The sequence below is a fragment of the Bubalus kerabau genome, chromosome 1 (assembly GCF_029407905.1).
Source record: "Bubalus kerabau isolate K-KA32 ecotype Philippines breed swamp buffalo chromosome 1, PCC_UOA_SB_1v2, whole genome shotgun sequence".
Taxonomy (NCBI): domain Eukaryota; kingdom Metazoa; phylum Chordata; class Mammalia; order Artiodactyla; family Bovidae; genus Bubalus; species Bubalus kerabau.
The window spans coordinates 179,287,762-179,313,975 of NC_073624.1; the positions used below are offsets into that span (position 1 = coordinate 179,287,762).

At 40.2% G+C, this 26,214-nt stretch overlaps 1 protein-coding gene across 1 annotated transcript in view; it reads left to right on the forward strand.

The window, feature by feature from the left end:
* Window positions 1-12,794, forward strand: part of LOC129621734 (adhesion G protein-coupled receptor E2-like) — a 39,564-nt gene extending 26,770 nt beyond the window's left edge. Inside the window, exons 11-17 of the mRNA XM_055538507.1 lie at window positions 1,630-1,827; window positions 2,099-2,334; window positions 8,250-8,316; window positions 8,677-8,768; window positions 9,764-9,932; window positions 10,018-10,128; window positions 12,777-12,794. Of these exons, the coding sequence (XP_055394482.1) occupies window positions 1,630-1,827; window positions 2,099-2,334; window positions 8,250-8,316; window positions 8,677-8,768; window positions 9,764-9,932; window positions 10,018-10,128; window positions 12,777-12,794 (891 nt within the window). The remainder of the gene's footprint in view (window positions 1-1,629; window positions 1,828-2,098; window positions 2,335-8,249; window positions 8,317-8,676; window positions 8,769-9,763; window positions 9,933-10,017; window positions 10,129-12,776) is intronic.
* The last annotated feature ends 13,420 nt before the right edge of the window (window positions 12,795-26,214 follow it).

Here is a 26,214-nt window from a genome sequence, read left to right on the forward strand (position 1 = left end):
CTTTCAAGTCCCTGTTCTGGCGCCACTTGTGGGGATTTTCTCCCCTGGACTTGGAAATGATGAACCTGAAAGAACAACACTCAGACAGTCTCTTACAAGGACTGACAAATTTATTTCTGCAGTCAAGCCTTTTTATAGAAGCAGGAACAAAGAGCTTAGAGTATATGGCCAGCAGAGTGCATACAGAGTTAAGACATAATCAGTAAAAGATATTTCAAGGACAGCTCGTTCTAAATGACCCAGGTGTTTATCCCATGATCCATTTTCTCAAGCAACATCTTTAATACTATTAAATCTTGGCACTGAGCATAGCTAAAAGCAGGAGATGTTTTTCAGCTATCGCAAAGCCTGAGTACTTCTGGCCCTCTGCCATTTTCCCAAGGACCTTCTCCTTCAAGGCTATTTTGCACTGCACTTCCCAACAGGGGCTACCTGCATTTCTTCCCATGTGGACCTCTCTTGGGAACTTTAATACAGTACAAAAATTAGTTTTATGCAATAAGCCAAACATTCTCAAAAGTTAAAGTGCATCAGAATTATCTGGAGGGCCAGTTATTTATTTCTAAACATTTCATTCTTAAACAAAATCGAACATAGAGACATGCTGCAAAAATAAATTTGGTGCTACCATACTCAATTGCTTTTTATCCAGAAGCACCTAATTTGCAGGTTTTAACATTCATTTTCTTCATCCTTTTTGCACCTCTCTCTGTCTTTCTCCCTCTCTCTCTTCACCCAGACTTATACTAAAAGGAAATTGGGAGATATTTTTCCCTTGTGCTCAGGTATTTACGGTGATTTCCAAAAAGAACCAAGCTTTCCCGGTGGCTCAGTAGTAAAGAATCCACTTGCCAACTTAGAAGACGCAGAAGACTCAGGTTCAATGCCTGGATTGGGAAGATCCCCTGGAGGAGGAAATGGCAACCCAGTCCTATATTTTTGCCTGGAAAATTCCATGGACAGAGGAGCTTGAGGGGCTACAGTCCTTGAGGTCACAAAAAGTCAGACACACCTGAGTGACTGAGAACACATGCACTCCAAAAAGAGGCAGACATTATCAATTTTAAGCTACAGCCAACATCCAAGCATAGCAGTTTTTCTCTTTTACCCAAGAGTTTAGCTCTAAATCTGTAAGGATTAGTGGCCAAACATGAAGAAATATTACAGGGATAAACTGTGCTGAATTAAGAGTTGGGAATTGATACCTGGACATCATGACAACAGGTAGAGACTTTGTCATAGATCATTACATTACGGGGATGGAGGATGGAGCTCAAAATGTAGCTTCTTGCCTCAGTGAACCTATTGAGGTAACTGAGAAGCTTAGTCATGCTCAAAAGTCTAGACGGAAATAAACCCTTATGAGATCCAGGTCTTGGTCTTCATTAGGACTTTCTTATCCCTCAATCCTTCCAGGCATAGATTTTATCATTCAGATCCCATAAATTTCTATATTTTTGAACCGGGAGAAAGTTATCCATAAACATAACATATCTGTAAACATATCCATAACATAATCTACTTAGCACCTCCATTCCTGATTTTTCTATGTCTACAAATAAAAACGGTGGAAGGGTCATTACCCCCCAGCAGGAAAGCATGACTGATCTTCTCTCTGCTGGGTCCCAGGAGGAGGATCCCACACTGACTGTGATCACCTACATGGGACTGAGCCTCTCTCTGCTGTGTCTCTTCCTGGCGGCCCTCACCTTCCTGCTGTGCAAAGCCATCCAGGGCATCAGCACCTCACTCCATCTGCAGCTCTCACTCTGCCTCTTCCTGGCCCACCTGCTCTTCCTGACAGCCATCGACAGAACTGAGAGCAAGGTACGTATACTGTCCCACACTATCCCTGCCCCAGGGATGCTGAGTTCATGGGGCCATACTGCATTGGACTCCTTAATATAGTGGGATTCCAGGTAATGTTAGGTGGATAAGTAGCCAATTCACATGGACGGACACAACTAGAAAGCAAACATTCAACTGATAATTCATTCATTTACATCAGAGTTATCCCCAGTGGCAAGTCATAGAAGAAGTCCTGGGGCCATGCTCCATCCTGACAAACCATCCAGGTGACACCTTCCTCCTCCCCCAGGTGCTGTGCGCCATCATTGCAGGTGCCTTACACTATCTCTACCTGGCCTCCTTCACCTGGATGCTGCTGGAGGGTCTACAGCTCTTCCTCACTGCACGCAACCTGACGGTGGTCAACTACTCCAGTGTCAATAGATTCATGAAGAAGCTCACGTTCCCAGTGGGCTATGGAGCCCCAGCTGTTATTGTGGCCATTTCTTCTGCATCCAGGCCTCATCTTTATGGAACACCCAAAAGGTAAAACCAAATTCCCGCCATCCTAACTTCTCATGCATGTCTATGGTCATTATAGAACCAACATAGCACTTTAATTTTATCTTTCTTAATTTATTCATTTTAATTTAAGGACAATTACTTTATGATATTGTGGTGGCTTTGCCATACATCAACATGAATTAGCCACAGGTGTACATGTGTCCCCCCATCCTTAACCCCCCTGCTTCATCCTTCCCCACCCTATCCCTCTGGGTTGTACAAGAGCATCGGCTTTGTGTGCCTTGCTGCTTGCATTGAACTTGCACTGGTCATCTGTTTTACATGTAGTAATATACGTGTTTCAGTGCTATTCTTTCAAGTTATCCCACTGTCCCCTTCTCCCACAGAGTCCAAAAAGTCTGTTCTTTACATCTGTGCCTCTTTTGCTGCCCTGCATATAGGATCTTTATTACCATCTTTCTAAATCTCATATTGTCTTTCTCTTTCTGACTTACTTCACTCTATATAATAGGCTCCAGTTTCATCCACCTCACTAGAATTGACTCCAATGGGTTTCTTTTTACAGCTGAGTGATATTCCACTCTGCATATGTACCACATCTTCCTTATCTATTCGTCTGCTGATGGACATCTAGGTTGCTTCCATGTCCTAGTAATTGTAAATAATGCTGCAGTGAACATTGGTGTATATGAGTCTCTTTCAATTCTGGTTTCCTTGGGGAGTATACCCAACAGTGGGATTGCTGGGTCATATGACAGGTCTATGACCCATTTTTAAAGGAATCTCCACACTGTTCTCCATAATGGTTGTACCAGTTTGCATTCCCACCAACAGTGTAAAAGTGTTTGCTTTTCTCTACACACTCTCCAGCATTTATTGTTTGTAGACTTTTTGATAACTGCCATTCTGACCAGGGTGAAATGATACCTCATTGTGGTTTGATTTGCATTTCTCTTACAATGAGTGATGTTGTGCATCTTTTCATGTGTTTGTTAGCCATCTGTATGTCTTCTATGGAGAAATGTCTGTTTAGTTCTTTGGCCTACTTTTTGATTGAGTTATTCATTTTTCTGGTACTGATCTGCATGAACTGCTTATATATTCTGGAGATTAATTCTTTGTCAGTAGTTTTATTTGCTATTATTTTCTCCCATTCTGAAAGCTGTCTTTTCATCTTGCTTATAGCTTCCTTCATAGGGCACAAGTTTTTTAAGTTTAATTAGGTGCCATTTGTTTATTTCCACTTTTATTTCCATTACTCTGGGAGGTGGGTCTTAGAGGATCTTGCTGTGATTTATGTCAGAGACTGTTCTGCCTATGTTTTCCTCTAAGTGTTTTATAGTTTCTGGTCTTAACATTTAGGTCTTTAATCTATTTTGAGTTTATTTTTGTGTATGGTGTTAGAAAGTGTTCTAGTTTCACTTTTTTATAGGTGGTTGACCAGTTTTCTAAGCATCACTTGTTGAATAGACTGTCTTTTCTCTGTTGTATATTTTTGATTCCTTTGTCAAAGATAAGGTGTCTATATATGTGCATGGATTTATCTCCAGACTTTCTATTTTGTTCCATTGATCTATATTTCTGTCTATGCACCAGTATCATACTGTCTTGATGACTGTAGCTTTGTAGTATTGTCTGAAGTCAGAAAAGTTGTTTCCTCCAGTTCCATTCTTCTTTCTCAAGATTCCTTTGGCAATTTTAGGTTTTTTGTGTTTCCATGCAAATTGTGAAATTATTTGTTCTAGTTCTGTGAAAAATAGCATTGGAGTTTCATAGGGATTGCATTGAATCTATAGATTGCTTTGGGTAGTATACTCATTTTCACTATATTGATTCTTTCACTCCATGAATATGGTATATTTCTCCATCTAGTTGTGTCATCTTTGAGTTCTTTCATAAGTGTTGTATACTTTTCTATATATGGATCTTTTGTTTCTTTAGGCAGATTTATTCCTAAGTATTTTATTCTTAATGTTGCAATGGTATATAGGATTGTTTCCTTAATTTCTCTTTATGATTTTTCATTGTTAGTATATAGGAATGCAAGGGATTTCTGTGCATTAATTTTATATCCTGCAACTTTGCTATATTCATTGATTAACTCTAGAAATTTTCTGGTGGAGTCTTTATGGTTTTCTATGTAGAGGATCATGTCATCAGCAAACAGTGACAGTTTTACTTCTTTTCCGATCTAGATTCCTTTTATTTCTTTTTCTTCTCTGATTGCTGTGGCTAGGACTTCTAAAGCTATGTTGAATAGTAGTGGTAACAGTGTGCACCCTTGCCTTGTTCCTGATTTAGAGGAAATGCTTTCAATTTTTTGCTATTGAGAATAATGTTTGCTGTGGGTTTGTCATATATAGTTTTTGTTATGTTGAGGTATACTCCTTCTATGCCTACTTTCTCAGGCAATGGCACCCCACTCCAGTACTTTTGCCTGGAAAATCCCATGGACGGAGGAGCCCGGTAGGCTGCAGTCCATGGGGTCGCTAGAGTCGGACATGACTGAGCGACTTCACTTTCACTTTTCACTTTCATGCATTGGAGAAGGAAATGGCAACCCACTCCAGTGTTCTTGCCTGGAGAATCCCAGGGATGGGGAGGCCTGGTGGGCTGCCATCTCAGGGGTCACACAGAGTTGAACACAACTGAAGCAACTTAGCAGCAGCAGCCTACTTTCTCGAGTTTTTATTATAAACGGATGTTGAATTTTGTCAAAGGCTTTATCTGCATCTATTGAGATAATCATACCATTTTTATCTTTCAATTTGTTAAGATGGTGTATCACATTGATTGATTTGAGAACACTGAAGAATCCTTGCATCCCTGGAGTAAAGTCCACTTGGTCATGATGTATGATCTTTTTAATATGTTGTTGGATTCTGTTTGCTAGAATTTTGTTCAGGATTTTTACATCTATGTTCATCAGTGATATTGGCCTGTAGTTTTCTTTTTTGTGGTTTATGTCTGGTTTTGGTATCAGGATGATGGTGGCCTCCATAAGGCTCAGACCCAGGTGTGCTGTGCATTTTGTACCCTTTGCAGGTCCAAGCAACTCAGGCGACCAGGTGCTTGGCGAGCACACTGTCCTGGGCGGGTCATGCATCTTATGCACCTCCCCAGTCCAAGCTGCCCAATTTCTCTGTTACACGAAAAGGGCACTATGCCAGGTGTGCTGTGTTTCTCCTCTGGGGAGCTGGTCTCAGACTGTGACACTCCCAGCCAATGTGAACTGTCCAGGATCCAAAGAAGATGTGGTTATTGACTGACAGCCTGCTCACAGTTTGGTGGGAAATGCAGTCTCTGGGGCCAAGATTGCAGCAGCCCCTTGCATTCCAGCTCTGGCTGTCACTCTCTGACTCCAGGGAAGGAGGGTCGTAAATGGCAGCAGCTTAACTCTCCTTTAGTATTCGCTGCTGCTGCTAAGTCACTTCAGTCATGTCCAACTCTGTGCAACCCCATAGATGGCAGCCCACCAGGCTCCCCCGTCCCTGGGATTCTCCAGGCAAGAACACTGGTGTGGGTTGCCATTTCCTTCTCTGGGCACAATACTTATTCTGTTAGCTCACCAAGTGTCACCATGCAGCACTTGAGCCTTCCTGCAGGAAAGGTCCTTTGGTTTTCTTTGTCTCTCTGGTGTTCACATGGTTTGGGTTGCTGTGTTACATTAGCCCCTTTTGATTGTCCACAGGGCATTCAAACCCAGTCCTTACCCTAAGAACCAGCCACGCAGCCCAAACCTCTGCACCCAGCCCCCACTAGCTGCAGTGGACTTGAGCATCTGAGCTGCTTCTCTGCTAGTAATTAAGGTTCAGCACATATTGTGTGGTGAATTTTTTTTTCTTTTTTTTTTTTTTTTTCTTTTTTTTTTTGGTTATGTTGCCCTCTGAGATTCCTGGGAAACCTGGCGTGCTGCAGTTCAGTTCAGTTTAGTTCAGTCGCTCAGGTTTCCCAGTCTTTCACTATCTTCCTGAGTTTGCTCAAACTCATGTCATCTAGTTGGTGATGCTTTCCAACCATTTCGTCCTTCTCACCGCCTTATCCTGCCCTCAGTCTTTCCCAGAAACAGAGTCTTTTCCAACGAGTCAGCTCTTTGCATCAGGTGGCCAAAGTATTGGAGCTTCAGCTTCAGCATCGTCCTCCCAGTGAATGTTCAGGGTTGGTTTCCTTTAAGATTGACTGGTTTGATCTCCTTGCTATCCAAGGCAGTCTTAAGAGTCTTCTACAGCACCACAATTTGAAAGCATCAATTTTTGGCATTCAGATTTCCTTATGGTCCATCATAGAAATTTGTTGTGAGTACCAGTTCATGGGGTCACAAATAGTCGGACACGACTTAGCAACTGAAGAACTCACAACAAATTCTTATGCTGGTAAAAATTGATGCCAACCTGCATCAAATGGTTTCTGGATCACTGGCCTTTCTAGATAGTTTAGCAAAAAAGTCAGAAAACTTTCCCTATAAAACACAAGGTAGTAGATATTTTGGTTTTGTGGGTCAAACAGTCTCAGTTGCAATTTTTCACCTCTGTCCTTGTAGTTCAAAAGCAGCCACAGAAAAGATATAAGAAAATGAGTTTAACTCTGACCCAGTAAAACACATTTCCAAAATCAGATGACAGCCTAGTGTGGACCACAGGCCGCAGTATGCCAGCCCCTGTCTGTGTAGCTCTCTCTTTGGTTCTTCCTGGTGGATCCAACTAGTATGGCCCTAACACCTCCCAAATCGCACACAGTTCCTATTTGGGATCAAGCACCAATTCTACCATTTCTATCAGTGTGAACTTCAGTTACTGACTCTGTATCCTTATGCCTCAGATGCCTGATTTGCAATCATTTGATAAGCTCTATTGTCATGAGGAATAAATTGTATAATGCACATGAGCCTGCCATAGCAGTTGTCAGGCTTACTGTTATTCTCTCTCTCTCTCTCTCTCTCAATCACTCCCTCTCCCTCTGTCTCTTCTTGGCTGTCCCCAATTTTTTCCTATCTACACCTACTCATCCTTCACCTCTCATCATAAACACAACAGAATTCTCTCAGGGAACCCTTCCCAGTATCAGAACCTCCTACAGGTTTGACTAGGTTATAGATCCACTTATGTGTTCCCACAGCTCCTCATATTTGATCTTAAGCTTCATCATTTTGATTGTTTCTATTATCTAACTATCAACAAGCCGACAGAGCTAGGAACTCCTTGAAGAAAGAGATCACTCTCTTAATCATAACTGGATCTTCAGAGCCAAGAACTGACCCTGATAGAAAAAGAGAGACTCAATATTTGTCTCATAAACCATAAATTAATTTTTATTGATTTTTTTCTTTAAAACATGTACATTTTTTTCTGCCAGCATATGAGGGCCAAGACTTAAAAGGGCTTTTTAAAATAAGTTTATATTTATTTAAAACCACTTTTTTATGTTGTGATTTACATGGAAAAAAGCTGCACAAGATTAATGTGTATAACCTGACAATTGGGAATAAGTATACACCCATGGCCTTTACTAATGCCAAGGACATACATAAGCTTTCAATTATGCAAAATAATAAGTTCAGGAAGTCTACTATAGAGCATAGTGCCTATGGCTAATATTATGATGTGTATTGAAATTTGCTAAGGGGGATCTTTTTTTTAATTTTTTATTTATTTTTTTTTATTTTTTAGCTTTACAATATTGTATTGGTTTTGCCATATATAAACATGAATCCACTACAGGTATACACGTGTTCCCCATCCTGAACCCCCCTCCCTCCTCCCTTCCTGTACCAGGGTGATCTTATGCAAAATATTCTGACCAAAGAAAAAACAATAATAATTATTATTAATAATAATACAGGAGCCAGGAAAAACTTTGAGGAATGAGAGAGATGTTCATCTATCAATTCTTTATCCACAAAGGCTAATATACTCTTGATTCTCAACCACCTCTCTTAGATGCTGGCTCAGCACAGAAAAGGGATTTGTATGGACATTTCTTGGCCCTGTCTGCACCATCTTCTCTGTGAGTAATGGATGACATCAGAGGATCTTTCCTCCCTGGCTGAGGGTGAATTAAAGCACAAGCAAAAAGAGGGCTATGGACAGGGTGACCAATTATTCCAGTTAGCTCAGGAATGAGAGGGTCCCAGGATGCAGAAATTTCCATTTTAAAACCAGGAAGGAGTATTTCCTTAGACACGGCATTCGTAGTGTTTAAACATGTAAATCCCCATGCAAAGTGAGTTACTGGTGTTCAGTCTGGTTTTCTATCACTGTTATGAAATACAAACCCTTCCTACCTGCTGATTTAGATGTTGGATGAGCCACAGGGAAGGATTAGCAGATCTGGATGCACTTAATATCCCTTGTGATGTTTCTGCAGATTAATTTAGTTTTCTTCCTGGTAACATTCTGGATTGTGAAAAAGAAGCTGTCCTCACTCAACAGTGATGTGTCCGCTCTCCGGAAGACTAGGTGAGATGGATCAGAGGTACACATCGCCACCCTACCCCATCACACCCCCACAACCCCGCACCATAAAAAGCATGGTCCAGGAGCAAGGACATAGAGTTCCAAGCTTCTGATGTCCCTTCACAGGGTTTCAAGGCGACTTGAGAGGAGGAGTTCAGCCACCCTTCTTGGAAGCTCGAATACTGTTCTGTTGCTGATACCCAAGTCAAAAATATTCCATTCATCTCTAACCCAAGAATGGAACTATCTTAACTACAGAGGAAATTGATTTTGTTCTGATAAACAGGGATTACCACCATGACCCTATGAGAAAAGTCCTGAGAATATATATATATAGTGCCTTATAAATCACTTACATACCTGACACAGGCCACATCATGCCCTTTCATGTCCATGTCTTTATTCATGTTTGTCCTGCTACCCTCATCTGCCCTGCTCTACCTGGTGAAATCAAGTTGATTATCCACATATCATATCTTCTAAGGAGCCAAGGATATCCTTTGCTTTCTTTTCCTTTACACAGAATGAATCATCTGACAAAGCATGCTCTGGGTCAGTTCATGGAGATGGAAAAGATAGGGACATCACTGGAGGGACCAGGGCAGAGGGACCTTCAATTTCACAAGTATAACTGACCATTTGTATTTGTCTTCCCACTAGGTGGTAAAGTTTGTGAAATCAGAAATCTTGCCTTTGTTATTTTTAATGCACAGGGCCAGCACAAAGCCATGTGCACAGAACATCCACAGTAATATTAGTTGATTGAAACTGGGGATATTCATCCTATTACTGAAAGCCACATTATGAAGTTTCACTACCAACTTCAGTCTAAGATAATACACCATTCTGGAAACAAAAAATATTTCTTTTAGATAATCATTCACAGTAAAGATCAGAGTGGCCACAACTGAGTCAGAGACATTCTTTGAGCTGAAAAAAGATGGACTTGATTGTGTTGGTCAGGGTGCATCGTGAATCTTTTTTGTCCTCCTACTCAGGATGCTAACATTTAAAGCCACGGCTCAGCTCTTTATCTTGGGATGTACATGGTGTCTGGGAATCCTGCAGGTGGGACCAGCTCCCCATGTCATGGCTTACCTCTTCACCATCATCAACAGCCTGCAGGGTTTCTTCATCTTCCTGGTGTACTGCCTCCTCAGCCAGCAGGTACCACTGTCTGACTCCTGCTCAGGACTCTTCTTATCCTCATTTCTCTCTGTGAGCTGATGCAGAGCATGCTTTGTCTCTACAGGTGCAGGAGCAATACAAGATATGGTTCAAAGGGATCAAGAAAAAGAAAACTGAGTCTGAGGAGTACACACTCTCCAGCAGGGCTGTGTTGGAACCCTCTAAACACAGTGAGGTAAGATCATGCATTGGCCAAGAGCACTTCACTGATTGATTCATTGAGCAGCACATTCCTATCATACTGGACAATTGGGTATAAAGCAGGTGATACCCTATGATGACTCACACTGGTTTACGTATAAACTCACTTAGGACATTCCTCTGTCATGAAAGACTGTCTTCCTCTTACTTCTGCTCATCGCATTTCTATTCTCATCTTGACTCTCATACATAATTATCTTCTTATTCTCCACCTGGTTTGAGCACCCATTTTGTCCATGCAGCATGGACTTTTTCATGCACAAACACTTAAGGAAGAGAATAGTCCTGTGTTAAGCTCAATAAGCAGTAACTGTGGATCTGAAGTACAGATGCACAAGCTAACCAGAGTCACAGGACCATCATTTAACCCATGTCAACCCCAGTACCCCTCTATATACATGTGTGTGTGCCAAATTGCTTCAGTCACATTTGACTCTTTGAGACCCTATGGACCATAGCCTACCAGGCTTCTCTGTCCATGGGATTCTCCAAGCAAGAATACTGGAGTGGGTTGCTATGCCCTTCTCCAGGGGATCTTCTCAACCCAGGTGTTGAATGCTTATCTCCCAAATCTTTCTGCATTGGCAGATGGGTTCTTTACCACTAGTGCCACCTGGGAAACCACCCCTGTATATAGAAAACAGTAAATACATGGTTTATGTACTCATAAAAGTAAAGTATAAGGATTACATTAGATTTGAGAATTTCCTTAAAAGTATCTAATCATTCTTGGGATTTGCAACACGCACAAATAATGCAAAACATCAGAAAATCACAGAGGTCGTAGAGAGATCCTGGCAGTGTGAATCTTACCAAGAATTTGTATTTTTGAGTTTACAAAAACAGTTCTCATGTTTTCTGTTCATATATTCTTCACATCACCACTTGAAGATAAGGTATTACTATGTTTATATTCGACAGGTGAAAACACAAAGACCCATGGGGTCTATATGAATTGTGCAAGGACTTCAGCCCACCATTTCTCTCAATGTTTTCACTCTCTCATAGTGTCAACTGATGCACAGAAGTTTTAATTTTTTAACTAATTTCTTTATTTTAATTGGAGGCTAATTACTTTACAATATTGTGGTGGTTTTTGCTGTACATTAACATGAATCAGCCACAGGTGTACATGTATCCACCCTCTCAAACTCCCTCCCACGTCCCTCCCCATCCCATCCCTCTGGGTTGTCCCAGTGCAGCAGCTTTGAGTGCCCTGTTTCATGCATCAAACTCGGACAGGTGATCTGTTTCACATATGGTAATACACATGGTTCAATGTTATTCTCTCAAGTCATCCCATCCTTCTCCCACAGAGTCCAAAAGTCTGTTCTTTACATCTGTGCCTCTTTCACTGTCTCGCATATAAGGTCATCGTTACCATCTTTCTAAATTCCATATATATGCATTAATATACTGTATTGGTGTTTTTCTTTCTGACTTACTTCACTCTGTATAATAGGCTCCAGTTTCATCCACCTCATTAGAACTGATTCAAATGTGTTCTTTTTAATGACTGAGTAATACTCCATTGTGTATATGTACCACAGCTTTCTTATCCATTCATCTGCCAGTGGATATCTAGTTTGCTTCCATGTGCTAGCTATTGTAAACACTGCTATGATGGACATTGGGGTACACGTGTCTCTTTCAATTCTGGTTTCCTACCTGTGTATGCCCACTGGTGGGATTACTGGGTTGTATGGCTGTTCTGTTTCCAGTTTTTTAAGGAATCTCCACACTGTTCTCCATAGTGGCTGTACTACTTTGTATTCCCACCAACAGTGTAACAGGGTTACCTTTTCTCCACACCCTCTCCAGCATTTACTGTTTGTAGACTTTTTGATAGCAGCCATTCTGACTGGCGTGAAATGGTACCTCAGTGTGGTTTTTATTTGCATTTATCTGATAATGAGTGATGTTGGGCATTTTTTCATGTGTTTGTTAGCCATCTGTCTGTCTTCTTTGAATAAATATCCATTTAGTTCTTTGGCCCATTTTTTGACTGGGTTGTTTATTTTTTGGAATTGAGCTGCATGAGCTGCTTGCATATTTCTGAGATAAATTCTTTGTCAGTTGCTTCGTTTGCTATTATTTTCTCCCATTCTGAAGGTTGTCTTTTCACCTTCCTTATAGTTTCCTTCATTGTGCGAAAGCTTCTAAGTTCAATTAGGTCCCGTTTATTTTTGCTTTTATGTCCATTACTCTGGGAAGTGGGTCATAGAGGATCTTGCTGTGATTTATGTCAGAGAGTGTTTTGCCTATGTTTTCTTCTAGGAGTTTTAAACTTTCTGATCTTACATTTAGGTCTTTAATCCATTTTGAGTTTATTTTTTTGTATGGTGTTAGAAAGTGTTCTAGTTTCATTCTTTTACAGGTGGATGACCAGTTTCCCCAGCACTTGTTAAAGAGATTGTATTTTCTCCATTGTATATTTTTTACTCATTTGTCAAAGATGAGGTGTCCATAGGGGCATAGACTTGTTTCTAGGCTTTCTATTTGTTCCATTAATCTATATTTCAGTTTTTGTGCCAGTACCATACTGTCTTGATGACTGTAGCTTTGTAGTAGAGCCTGAAGTCAGGCAGGTTGATTCCTCCAGTTCCATTCTTCTTTCTCAAGATTGCTCTGGCTATTTGAGGACTTTGTATTTCCATACAAATTGTGAAATTATTTGTTCTAGTTCTGTGAAAAATACCGCTGATAGCTTGATAGGGATTGCATTGAATCTATAGATTGCTTTGTGTAGTACACTCATTTTCACTATGTTGATTCTTCTGATACATGAACACGGTATATTTCTCCATCTATTAGTCTCATCTTTGATTTTGTTATCAGTTCTTTATAGTTTTCTATGTATAGGTCTTCTGTTTCTTTAGGTAGATTTATTCCTAAGTATTTTATTCTTTTCATCACAATAGTGAATGGAGTTGTTTCCTTAATTTCTCCTTCTGTTTTTTCATGGTTAGTGTATAGGAATGCAAGGGATTTCTGTGTATTAATTCTGTGCCCTGCAACTTTTCTATAATCATTGATTAGCTCTAGTAATTTTCTGGTGGAGTTTTTATGGTTTTCTATGTAAAAGATCATGTCATCTGCAAACAGTGAGGGTTTTACTTCTTCTTTTCCAATCTAGATTCCTTTTATTTCTTTTTCTGCTCTGATTGCTGTGGCTAAAACTTCCAAAACTATGTTGAATAGTAGTGATGAGAGTGGTCACCCTTGTCTTGTTTCTGACTTTATGGGAAATCCTTTTGATTTTTTGCCATTGAGGATAATGTTTGCTGTGCGTTTATCATATACGGCTTTTATTATGTTGAGATATGTTCTTTCTGTGCCTGCTTTTGGGAAGGATTTTATCATAAGTGGATGTTGAATTTTGTTAAAGGCTTTCTTTGCATCTATTGAGATAATTATATGATTTTTATCCTTCAGTTTGTTAATATGGTGTATCACATTAATTGATTTGTGAATATTGAAGAATCCTTGCATTCCTGGGATAAAGCCCACTTCGTCATGATGTGTGATCTTTTTAACATGTTACTGGATTCTGTTTGCTAGAATTCTGTTGAGGATTATTGCATCTATGTTCATCAGTGATATTGGCCTATAGTTTTCTTTTTTATGGCATCTTTTTCTGGTTTTGGTATTAGGGTGATTGTGGTGCAATAGAATGGGTTTGGGAGTTTACCTTCCTCTGAAATTTTCTAGAAGAGTTTGAATAGGATAGGTGCTAGCTCTTCTCTAAATTTTTGGTAGAATTCAGCTGTGAAGCCATCTGGTCCTGGGCTTTTATTTGTTGGAAGATTTTTTATTAGAGTTTTGATTCCATGCTTGTGATAGGTCTGTTAAGATTTTCTATTTCTTCCTGGTTCAGTTTTGGAAGGTTATACTTTTCTAAGAACTCATCCATTTCTTCCAGGTTCCATTTTATTGGCATATAGCTGCCAATAGTAGTCTCTTTTATGATCCTTTGCATTTCTGTGTTGTCTGTTGTGATTTCTCCATTTTCATTTCTAATTTTGTTGATTTGATTCTTCTCCCTTTTTTCCTTGATGAGTCTGGCTAATGGTTTGTCTATCTTATTTATCTTCTCAAACAACCAGCTTTTAGTTTTGTTGATTTTTGCTATAGTCACCTTTATTTCTTTTTCATTGATTTCTGCCTTAATTTTTATGATTTCTTTCCTTCTACTAACCCTGGGGTTCATCATTTCTTCTTTTTCTAGTTGCTTTAGGTGTAAAGTTAGGTTATTTATTTGATTTTTCTCTTGTAAGCTTGTAATGCTATGAACCTTCCCCTTAGCAGTGCTTTTGCTAAGGGGATAGGTTTTTGAAAACCTATGAATCCCATAAGTTTTGGGTTGTCATGTTTTCATTTGTTTCTGTGCATATTTTGATTTCCTTTATTTCTTCCATGATTTGTTGGTTACTCAGAACTGTGTTGTTTAGCCTCCATATGTTTGTATTTTTAATAGTTTTTTCCCTATTCAATTCAGTTCAGTCGCTCAGTCGAGTCCGACTCTGTAACCCTATGAATTGCAGCACGCCAGGCCTCCCTGTCCATCACCAACTCCCAGAGTTCACTCAAACTGACGTCCATCAAGTCCCTGATGCCATCCAGCCATCTCATCCTCTGTCGTCCCCTTCTCCTCCTGCCCCCAATCCCTCCCAGCATCAGAGTCTTTTCCAATGAGTCAACCCTTCGCATGAGGTGGCCAAAGTACTGGAGTTTCAGCTTTAGCATCATTCCTTCCAAAGAATACCCAGGACTGATCTCCTTTAGAATGGACTGGTTGGATCTCCTTGCAGTCCAAGGGACTCTCAAGAGTCTTCTCCAACACCACAGTTCAAAAACATCAATTCTTTGGCACTCAGCCTTCTTCACAGTCCCACTCTCACATCCATACATGACCACTGGAAAAACCATAGCCTTGACTAGATGGACCTTTGTTGGCAAAGTAATGTCTCTGCTTTTCAATATGCTGTCTAGGTTGGTCATAACTTTCCTTCCAAGGAGTAAGCATCTTTTAATTTCATGGCTACAATCACCATCTTCAGTGACTTTGGAGCCAAAAAAAATAAAGTCCAACACTGTTTCCCCATCTATTTGCCATGAAGTGATGGGACCGGATGCCATGATCTTAGTTTTCTGAATGTTGAGCTTTAAGCCAACCTTTTCACTCTCCTCTTTCACTTTCCTCAAGAGGCTTTTTAGTTCCTCTTCACTTTCTGCCATAAGGGTGGTGTCATCTGCATATCTGAGGTTTTTTATAATTCTCCCCACAATCTAGATTCCAGCTTGTGCTTCTTCCAGCCAAGCATTTCACATGATATACTCTGCATATAAGTTAAATAAGCAGGGTGACAATATACAGCCTTGACATACTCCTTTTCCTATTTTGAACCAGTCTGTTGTTCCATGTCCAGTTCTAACTGTTGCTTCCTGACCTGCATACAGGTTTCTCAAGAGGCAGGTCAGGTGATCTGGGATTCCAATCTCTTTCAGAATTTTCCAGTTTATTGTGATCCACACAGTCAAAGGCTTTGGCATCATCAATAAAGCAAAAATAGATGTTTTTTTCTCGAACTCTCTTGCTTTTTCCATGATCCAGCAGATATTGGCAATTTGATCTCTGGTTTCTCTGCCTTTTCTAAATTCAGCTTGAACATCTGGGAGTTCACAGTTCACGTATTGCTGAACCTGGCTTGGAGAAATTTGAGCATTACTTTGCTAGCATATGAGATGAGTGCAATTGTGCGGTAGTTCGAGCATTCTTTGGCATTGCTTTCTTTGAGTTGATATCTAATCTTAGCGCATTATGATCAGGAAAAAGGCTTGAAATGACTTCAATTTTTTTGAATTTACTGAGGTTAGACCTATGCCCAGAATGTGATAAATCCTGGAGAATGTTCCATGTGCACTTGCGAAAAAGGTGAAATTCATTGTTTGGGGGTGAAATGTCCTATAGATTTCAATTAGGTCTAACTGGTCCATTGTGTCATTTAAAGTTTTTGTTTCCTTGCTAATTTTCTGCTTAGTTTATCTATCCATAGGTGTGAGTGGGGTATTAAAGTCTCCTACTCTTATTGTGTTACTGTTAATTTCCCCTTTCATGCTTGTTAGCATTTGCTTTACGTATTGAGGTGCTCTTAGGTTGGGTGCATATATATTTATAATTGTTATATCTTCTTCTTGGTTTGATCCTCTGATCATTATACGGAGTCCTTCTTTGTCTCTTTTCATGGCCTTTATTTCAAAGTCTATTTTATCTGATATGAGTATTGCTACTCCTGCTCTCTTTTGCATGAAATATCTATTTCCAGCCCTTCACTTTCAATCTGTATGTGTCCCTTGGTTTGAGGTGGGTCTCTTGTAGACAGCATATATAGGGGGCTTGTTTTTGTATCCAGCCTTTGCCTTTTGGTTTCAGCATTCAACCCATTTACATTTAAAGTAATTATTGATAAGTATGATCCTCTTACCATTTGCTTTGTTGTTTGGGGTTCGAGTTTATACACCTTTTCTGTGTTTCCTGTCTAAAGAAGATCATTTAGCACTTATTGAAGAGCTGGTTTGGTGGCACTGAATTCTCTCAGCTTTTGCTTCTCTGTAAAGCTTTTAATTTCTCCTTCATATTTGAATGAGATCCTTGTTGGGTATAGTAATCTGGGTTGTAGGTTTTTCTCTTTCATCACTTTAAGCATGTCCTGCCATTCCCTCCTGACCTGAAGAGTTTCTATTGAAAGATCAGCTGTTATCCTTATGGGGTTCCCCTTGTGTGTTATTTGTTGCTTTTCCCTTGCTACTTTTAATATTTGCTCTTTATTAGTTTGATTAGTATGTGTCTTGGGGTGTTTTGCCTTGGGTTTATTCTGTTTGGGATTCTCTGGGTTTCTTGAACTTGGATGGCTATTTCCTTCCCCATTTTAGGGAAGTTTTCAACTATTCTCTCCTCAAGTATTTTCTCATGCCTTTTCTTTTTGTCTTCTTCTGGGACTCCTATTACTTGAATGTAAGGGTGGAGGTCTCTGAGGTTGTCCTCATTTCTTTTAATTCTTTTTTTCTTTTTTCTTCTTTGCTTCATTTGTTTCCACTAGTCTATCTTCCACCTCACTTATGCTATCTTCTGCCTCAGTTATTCTACTGTTGGATCCCTCCAGAGTGCTTTTGATCTCAGTTATTTCATTCTTCATAATTTATTGACTCTTATTTATTCCTTCTAGATCCTTGTTAAACATTTCTTGCATCTTCTCAATCCTTGTCACTAATTTATTTATCTGTAACTCCGTTTTGTTTTCAAGCTTTTGGATCATCTTTACTATCATTATTCTGAATTCTTTTTCAGGTAGACTCCCTATCTCCTCCTCTTTTGTTTGATCTGGTGGACATTTATCATGTTCCTTTACCTGCTGAATATTTCTCTGCCTTTTCATTTTGTTTAGATTGATCTGTTTGGGGTGTCCATTCTGTATGCTGGAAATTTGTGGTTCCTCTTTATTGTGGAACCTGCCCTGTGGACTAGTGGCTTGTCAGGGTTTCCTGGTTAGGGGAGCTTGCATCTGTTTTCTGGTGGGTGGATCTGGGTCTCTTCTCTCTGGAGTGCAATGAAGTGTCCAGTAGAGAGTTCGGGTGTCTGTAGGCTTGGTATGGCTTTGAACGGCCTGTCTTTTAATTCTCAGGGCTGTGTTCCTGCTTTGCTGGAGAATTAGCATGGTGACCAGGTGGAGAACATGGAGAGTCAAAAGGGGAAGGAGCAGTCTAGCCAGTAATCAATTCCATATGTGCTCTCCACAGTCTGGAAAACCCAGAAAGGTTCAGAGTTACATAGAGAAGAGAAGAGGGATGAGGAAGATAGAGGTGACAAGGAGGAGAAGAGGGGGGAGTCAAAAGAGGAGAGACAAATCTAGCAAGTAATCAGTTCCCTAAGTGTTCTCCACAGCCCAGAACATCCAGAGAGATTCACAGAGTTAAGTAGAAAAGAGAAGGGGGAAGGAGGAGATAGAGGTGACCTGGAGATAAAAGGGAGAGTCCAAAGAGGAGACAGCAATCAAGCCAGTAATCAACAGCCCTAAGTGAAAATGGATACTGAAGGTTAGGTTCTTAAAGGTACAAAATTGATAACAAATACCAAAAAGCAAAGATTAAAAATCTAGAGTAGAGGTTAGACTCTCAAAAATACAAAATTAAAAATACAAAACAAAATTTATAAAATATATATTTATGAAATATGCTTTAAAAATAGGTCTTTTTTTTTGCAAGGTAACTGTAGGTTGTAAAAATGAAAATCAAAGGAGTAATAAAGAACATAAATTTTTAAAAAATTAAAAAGTGATGATAGCAAAACTATATCTAGGAATTTCTCTGGAGCTGTTGTCGGCAGTGTGGAGTCAGTTCAGTTTCAAATAGTTCCTTGTTCCAGCTTGTACTTGTTCTCAAGGTCTACAAGCCCTCTCCAATGCTTAGTCAATGTTAACTACAAGGTTTTAATCTGTTGCACCTGTTACTTCCAGTGGTTCCCTCTTTGTTCATTTTGGCTTCCTCTGTTTGCAGGTCTCTTTGGTGTCTAATTTCTGCCCTGACACAAGGGGTGAAGGCGGTCACTTATTTAGGCTCACTTGTTCAGTTGGGTTGTGGGGAGGGAGGAACACTGCAAACAAATATTGCTGGCATGTGTGGGGAGTGCTCACAGTGTATGGACCACACTGGGTTTGTCCCAGGTCACAGCAGCATGTGCTTTCCCATTCTACACTGCTCAGGCTTCAGCGTGCTCTGCAGGGCACTGTCCAAAGTGGGCCCTGCATTTCATGCACTTCCCAGGTCTAAATCACTCAGGTCCAGGTTCTCGGGTAGTCCACAAGGGCACAGACTCGATTGGGCATGCGTTTTGTGCCCTTCCCAGATCCGAGCAGCTCAGACAACCAGGTGCTTGGCAACTGCACTGTTCCAGATGTACAATGCGTTTTAATCACCTCCCAATCCTGACTAGGTTTTCTGGAGCATGAGAGCACTGTCTCATGTGTGCTGTGTGTCTCTTCTGGGGAGCTGATGTCAGGCTGTGACCTTCCTGGCAGATGTCAACCATCCAGGATCCCAGGAAGATGTGGTTAGAAACTGGGAGCCTGCTCACAGTTTGGTGGAGGATGCTGGTCTCTGGGGCCGAGATTGGAGCAGCCCTTGGCCTTCCAGCTCTGGCTGTCACATGCCTGCCTCTCTGCCTCCAGCAGGGTGCCCTGTACACAGCAGGGGTGGTAGATCTGGGCTTCTGGGCTACTTCTCCACTGGCAGTTGTGGTTGGGCGCCTACTCTGTGGGTTGTTTTTTTTTTCCCCCTCCCAGTTAAGTTCCCTCTGAGATTTCAAATATCCCCACAGACCTGCCTTTGAGGGGGTTTCCTACTGTTTGTATACTTCCTCTCCTTCACGACTCCCTCCCCATGATGGGTCTCTGTCCCTAACTCTTTTGTTTCTCTTTTTGTCTTTTATATTTTGTCCTACCTCCTTTCAAAGAGAATGGGCTGCATTTCTGGGTGCCTGGTGTCCTCCGCCAGCATTCAGAAGTTGTTTTGTGGAAGTTGCTCAGCATTAAAATGATCTTTAGATGAATTTGTGGGGGAGAAAGTGGTCTCCCCATTCTATTCCTCTGCCATCTTGGGACCATCCCCCAGAAGTTTTCATTTTTGAAGAAATCCAGTTTCTCCATTTTTTGTTCACTTGTCCTTTGGGAGTCTTATCTTAAAACAATGGCCTGCAACAAGGTTACAAAAATTTGCATGCATGTTTCTTCCAAGACTTCAGAACTTTTAGTAATTGCATATAGGTATTGTCTATAGTAATTATATATAGGTATTGGTTATGACCAACTTGGATAGCATATTCAAAAGCAGAGACATTACTCTGCCAACAAAGGTCCGTCTAGTCAAAGCTGTGGTTTTTCCAGTGGTCATGTATGGATGTGATAGTTGGACTGTGAAGAAAGCTGAGCGCTGAATTGATGCTTTTAAACTGTGATGTTGGAGAAGACTCTTGAGAGTCCCTTGGACTGCAAGGAAATCCAACCAGTCCATTCTGAAGGAGATCAGTCCTGAGTGTTCTTTGGAAGGAATAATGCTAAAGTTGAAACTCCAGTACTTTGGCCACCTCATGGGAAGAGTTGACTCATTGGAAAAGACTCTGATGCTGGGAGGGATTGGGGGCAGGAGGAGAAGGAGACGGCAGAGGATGAGATTGCTGGATGGCATCACCGACTCAATGGGCGTGATTTTAAGTGAACTCTGGGAGCTGGTGATGGACAGGGAGGCCTAGTGTGCTGCAATTCATGGGGTTGCAAAGAGTCGGACATGACTGAGCGCCTGAACTGAACTGATTGCTTATAATAATATGGTTTTACATATAGTAATTGTTTCCCAGGTGGTGCTAGTGGTAAACAATCTACCTACAATGCAGGAGACCCAGGTTCAATCCCTGGGTCAGGAAGATCCCCCAGAGGAGGAAATGGCAACCAACTCCAGAATTCTTGCCTGGGGAATACCACGGGCAGTGGAGCCTGATGACCTAAAAACGATGGAATAACAAAGAATTGGACATGACTGAGCAACTAACACTTTCACTTCCATAGGTATATCAATTTGTAATTAACATTTTAATTGTATGAATTTTATACTTTTTTTGTGAGGTGCACGTTCTTTAGCATGTGGATATGCAGTTGTCCCAGCATCATTTGTTTAAAAGGTTATTCTTTCCCCCAGTGAACTGTACTGAAAACCTTGTCAAAATAAGTTACCCTAAATATAAGTGTTGATGTCTGTACTCTAGGCTCTTTCATTCATATATCTTGATTCCAGTATTTTGTAGTAAATTTCACTTTGACTCTATCAATAAGTATTTCTCAAGATTTTTTAACTATTTGGAACCCCATTAGTTCAATGCAGTTCAGTCGCTCAGTCATGTCCGACTCTTTGCGACCCCATGAATCACAGCACGCCAGGCCTCCCTGTCCAACACCAACTCTTGGAGTTCACTCAAACTCATGTCCATTCAGTCAGTGATGCCATCCAGCCATCTCATCCTCTGTCAACCCCTTCTCCTCCTGCCCCCAATCCCTCCCAGCATCAGAGTCTTCTCCAATGAGTCAACTCTTCACGTGAAGTGGCCAAAGTACTGGAGTTTCAGCTTTAGCATCAGTCCTTCCAAAGAACACCCAGAACTGATCTCCTTTAGAATGGACTGGTTGGATCTCCTTGCAGTCCAAGGGACTCTCAAGAGTCTTCTCCAACATCACAGTTCAAAAGCATCAATTCTTTGCCACTCAGCTTTCTTCACAGTCCAACTCTCACATCCATATATGACTACTGGAAAAACCATAGCCTTGACTAGACAGACTTTTGTTGACAAAGTAATGTCTCTGCTTTTTAATACGCTATCTAGGTTGGTCATAACTTTCCTTCCAAGGAGTAGCATCTTTTAATTTCATGGCTGCAATCGCCATCTGCAGTGATTTTGGAGCCCAAAAAAATAAAGTCTGACACTGTTTCCAGTGTTTCCCCATCTATTTCCCATGAAGTGATGGGCCCAGATGCCATGATCTTCGTTTTCTGAATGTTGAGCTTTAAGCCAACTCTTTCACTCTCCTCTTTCACTTTCATCAAGATGCTTTTTAGTTCCTCTTCACTTTCTGCCATAAGGGTGGAGTCTCATGTAAATTGTAAGAAGTGCTTGCCAATTTCTGAAAAAAGTTAGCTGAGATGTTGATAAGGATTGTGTTGAGTCTATAGATCAATTTGGGGGAATGCTGCCATATTAACTATATTGCCTTCTGACCCATGATCATGGAAAATTTATTTATTTCTTTGGGTCTTCATTGACTTCTTTTGACTATCTTTTATAGTTTTTGGTGTAAAAGTCTAGCACTTTCTAACAAAATACTATTTTTCACACTTTTCTTCTCAGGATAATTGAATCAGTCAGTAAACCAGATGATCTGGTATCCTAGACAATGAGGAAAATTCTAAACTGTCACCTCTGTAATGGGAAAAAAAAAAAGCAACACTTTTTCGTGTTTGTTACAAGTAACTCTTCATGGAACCATTGTGGAAGAAAGCATGAAGGGAATATACGATATTCAGATTGCTGGAGAATTTGGGTTTTCTGTTCCATATGGGATGCCTACTTCACTAACAGCATAATCAGGGAGCTATGACCCAATTCCCCATTTGCCTTGGATTAAATCATCTGCTTCAACCTTTTTTTCTACAAAGTTCCTCTAATTGAAAATATATGACAAGGAGAATGAGCTTCAGAAGTCAAACTTAAAATACAATAAGAGAGTAAATAGGTCAAACCCTACATAGAGGGTAAACAACTAATATGGTTTCCCAAAATTTTCCTGGATTATGTCCTAAAAAACATTTTCATTACGGGCAACCTTGGACAGATGGTCTCCATACATACATGCTTCAACTTCTTCACTCTCCATTTCTAAAGATTGCTAACTTATTCATTAGAAATATATATATTAGTACTCACCATATGCTCCACTAAATTAAGAGACTTTCAGTTTCTAATTTTACTTATATGATAAATAAAGTGCTTTATCAGAGTAAAATTAGAACCCTGTGAATAAAATCTCTTAATTTGTATATCTTGTAAACTGAGCTTGACAAAATAAAAGTGTATATTGTTACTGCACAGTTTTGTTTTGTTTGTGTATATAATAAGTTATTTCTTTCTCAAACTGTGACCTATTCAAGATCTAAACCAGAGGATTACACCTACAATAAATGTCCTGCAAACACCCACTAATCTCTTTGTATCACTTGAAACAAAATGGAAAATTACTGTAAGTTATCATAATATATAAACTTTAAAATATCCATGAGTTCTTGTTGTTGTTTACTCACTGAGTAATGTCTGACTCTTTTGAAACCCTATGGAGTGCAGCCCACCAGGTTCCTCTGTCCATGGGATTTCCCAGGCAAGAATACTGGAGTGGATTTCCATTTCCTTCTCCAAGGAACCCTCCCATCCCAGGGGTCCAACCCACATCTCCTGCATTGGCAGGTGGATTCTTTTCCACTGAGCCACCTGGGAAGCCCCATTAATGAGTACATGTTGTTCTTCAATCAGTAAGACATGTCCAACTCTGCATCCCCATGGACTACAGCACACCAGGCTTCCCTGTCCCTCATCATCTCATCATCTCCCAGAGTTTGCTCAACTTCTTGTCCATTGAATCAATGATGCCATCCAACCATCTCATCCTGTCTCTGCCTTCAGTTTTTCCCAGCATCAGGGTCTTTTCCAATGAGTCAGCTGTTTGTATCAGGTGGCCAAGTATTGGAGTTTCATTTTCAGCATCAGTCCTTCCAAAGAGTATTCAGGGTTGATTTCATTTAAGGTTGACTGGTCATCAAGACAGTATGGTACTGGCACAAAGACAGAAATATATAGCAAGGGAACAAAATAGAAAGCCCATAGATAAATCCACACACCTATGGACACCTTATCTTTGACAAAGGGGGCAAGAATATACAATGGAGAAACAACAATCTCTTTAACAAGTGACACTGGGAAAACTGGTCAACCACTTGTAAAAGAATGAAACTAGAACACTTTCTAACACCATACACAAAAATAAACTCAAAATGGATTAAAGATCTAAATGTAAGATCAAAAATTATTAAACTACTAGAGGAAAACATAGGCAAAACACTCTCCGACATAAACCACAGCAGGATCCTCTATGACCCACCTCCCAGAATATTGGAAATAAAAGCAAAAATAAACAAATGGGACATAATTAAACTTAAAAGCTTCTGCACCACAAAGGAAACTATAAGCAAGGTGAAAAGACAGCCTTCAGAATGGGAGAAAATAATAGCAAATGAAGCAACGGACAAAGAATTAATCTCAAAAATACACAAGCAACTCCTGAAGCTCAATTCCAGAAAAATAAATGAACCAATCAAAAAATGGGCCAAAGAACTAAACAGACATTTCTCCAAAGAAGACATACAGATGGCTAACAAACACATGAAAAGATGTTCAACATCATTCTTTATCAGAGAAATGCAAATCAAAACCACAATGAGGTACCATTTCACGCCAGTCAGAATGGCTGCTATCAAAAAGTCTACAAGCAATAAATGCTGGAGAGGGTGTGGAGAAAAGGGAACCCTCTTACACTGTTGGTGGGAATGCAAACTAGTACAGCCACTATGGAGAACAGTGTGGAGATTCCTTAAAAAAGTGGAACTAGAGCTCCATATGACCCAGCAATCCCACTGCTGGGCATACACACCAAGGAAACCAGAATCGAAAGAGACACAACTACCCCAATGTTCACACAGCACTGCTTATAATAGCTAGGACATGGAAGCAACCTAGATGTCCATCAGCCAATAAATGGATAAGAAAGCTGTGGTACATATACACAATGGAATATTACTCAGCCATTAAAAAATACATTTGAATCAGTTCTAATGAAGTGGATGAAACTGGAGCCTATTATACAGAGTGAAGTAAGCCAGAAAGAAAAACACCAATACAGTATACTAACGCATATATATGGAATTTAGAAAGAAGGTAACGATAACCCTGTATGCGAGACAGCAAAAGACACAGATGTATAGAACAGTCTTTTGGACTCTGTGGGAGAGGGCGAGGGTGGGATGGTTTGGGAGACTTTCACTGAAATGTGTAAAATATCATATGTTAAACAAATCGCCAGTCCAGGTTTGATGCATGATACAGGATGCTCGGGGCTGGTGCACTGGGATGACCCAGAGGGATGGTATGGGGAGGGAGGTGGGAGGGGGGTTCAGGATGGGGAGCACATGTACACTCATGGCAGATTCATGTCAATGTATGGCAAAACCAGTTCAATATTGTAAAGTAAAATAAATTAATTAATTGATTTAAAAATTTTAAATTAAAAAAAAAGAAAAAAGATTGACTGGTTTGATCACTTTGCTTTCCAACGGACTCCCAAGAGTCTTCTCCAGCACCACAGTTCAAAAGCACCAATTCTTCAATGCTCTGACTTCTTTATTGTCCAGGCTTACATCCTTAGATGACTACTGAAAAGACCATAGCCTTTACTATACAGACCTTTGTCAGCAAAGTGGTGTCTTTGCTTTTTAATACACTGTCTAGGTTTGTCATAACTTTCCTGCCAAGAAACAATTGTCTTCTAATTTCGTGGCTGTAGTCACTATCCACAATGATTTTAGAGACAAAGAAGAGGAAATACGTCACAGCTTCCACATTTTCCTCTTCTATTTGACTTGAAGTAATGGGACCAGATGCCACGATATTAGTTTTTAATATTGAGTTTTATGCTGGCGTTTTCCCTCTCTTCCTTCACCCTCATCAAGAGGTTCTTTAGTTCCTCTTCACTTTCTGCCATTAGAGTGGTATTATCCACGTATCTGAGGTCCTGGTAATCTTAATTCCGGCTTGTAACTCATCCAGCCCGGCTAACATATAAGTGCTCTGTGTATAAGTTAAATAAACAGGGTGACAATAAACAGCCTCATCGTTCTCCTTTCTCAATTCTGAACCAGTCAGTTGTCCATACAGAGTTTCAACTGTTGCTTATTGACCCACATACAGGATTCTCAGGAGACAGTTAAGATGGTCTGGTATTCACAACTCTTTAAGTTTTCCCAATTTGTTATGATTGACACAGTCAAAGGCTTTAGCATAGTCAATGAAACAGAAGTAGAAGTTTTGGAGGGAATTGCCTTGCTTTCTCTATGATCCAGTAAATGTTGGTAAATTTACCTCTGTTTACTCTGCATTTTCTAAACCCAGCTTAAACATCTGGAGGTTCCCAGTTCATGTAATGTTGAAGCCTAGCTTGAGGATAGTGATAAGAAAAGTAACAGCCAATAAATATGGAAGATTGGATAGAAATAGTTCATGATAACTTTACACTATTTAGTAAATCACCACTAAAAGCACAAGGGAAAATCTTGTTGAAAGACAAGACTATCCCACAGAATTTCCTAAGAGATAATTGGTTAATTACAAGGAACAAAGTGTTATTTTACACTGTTAGAT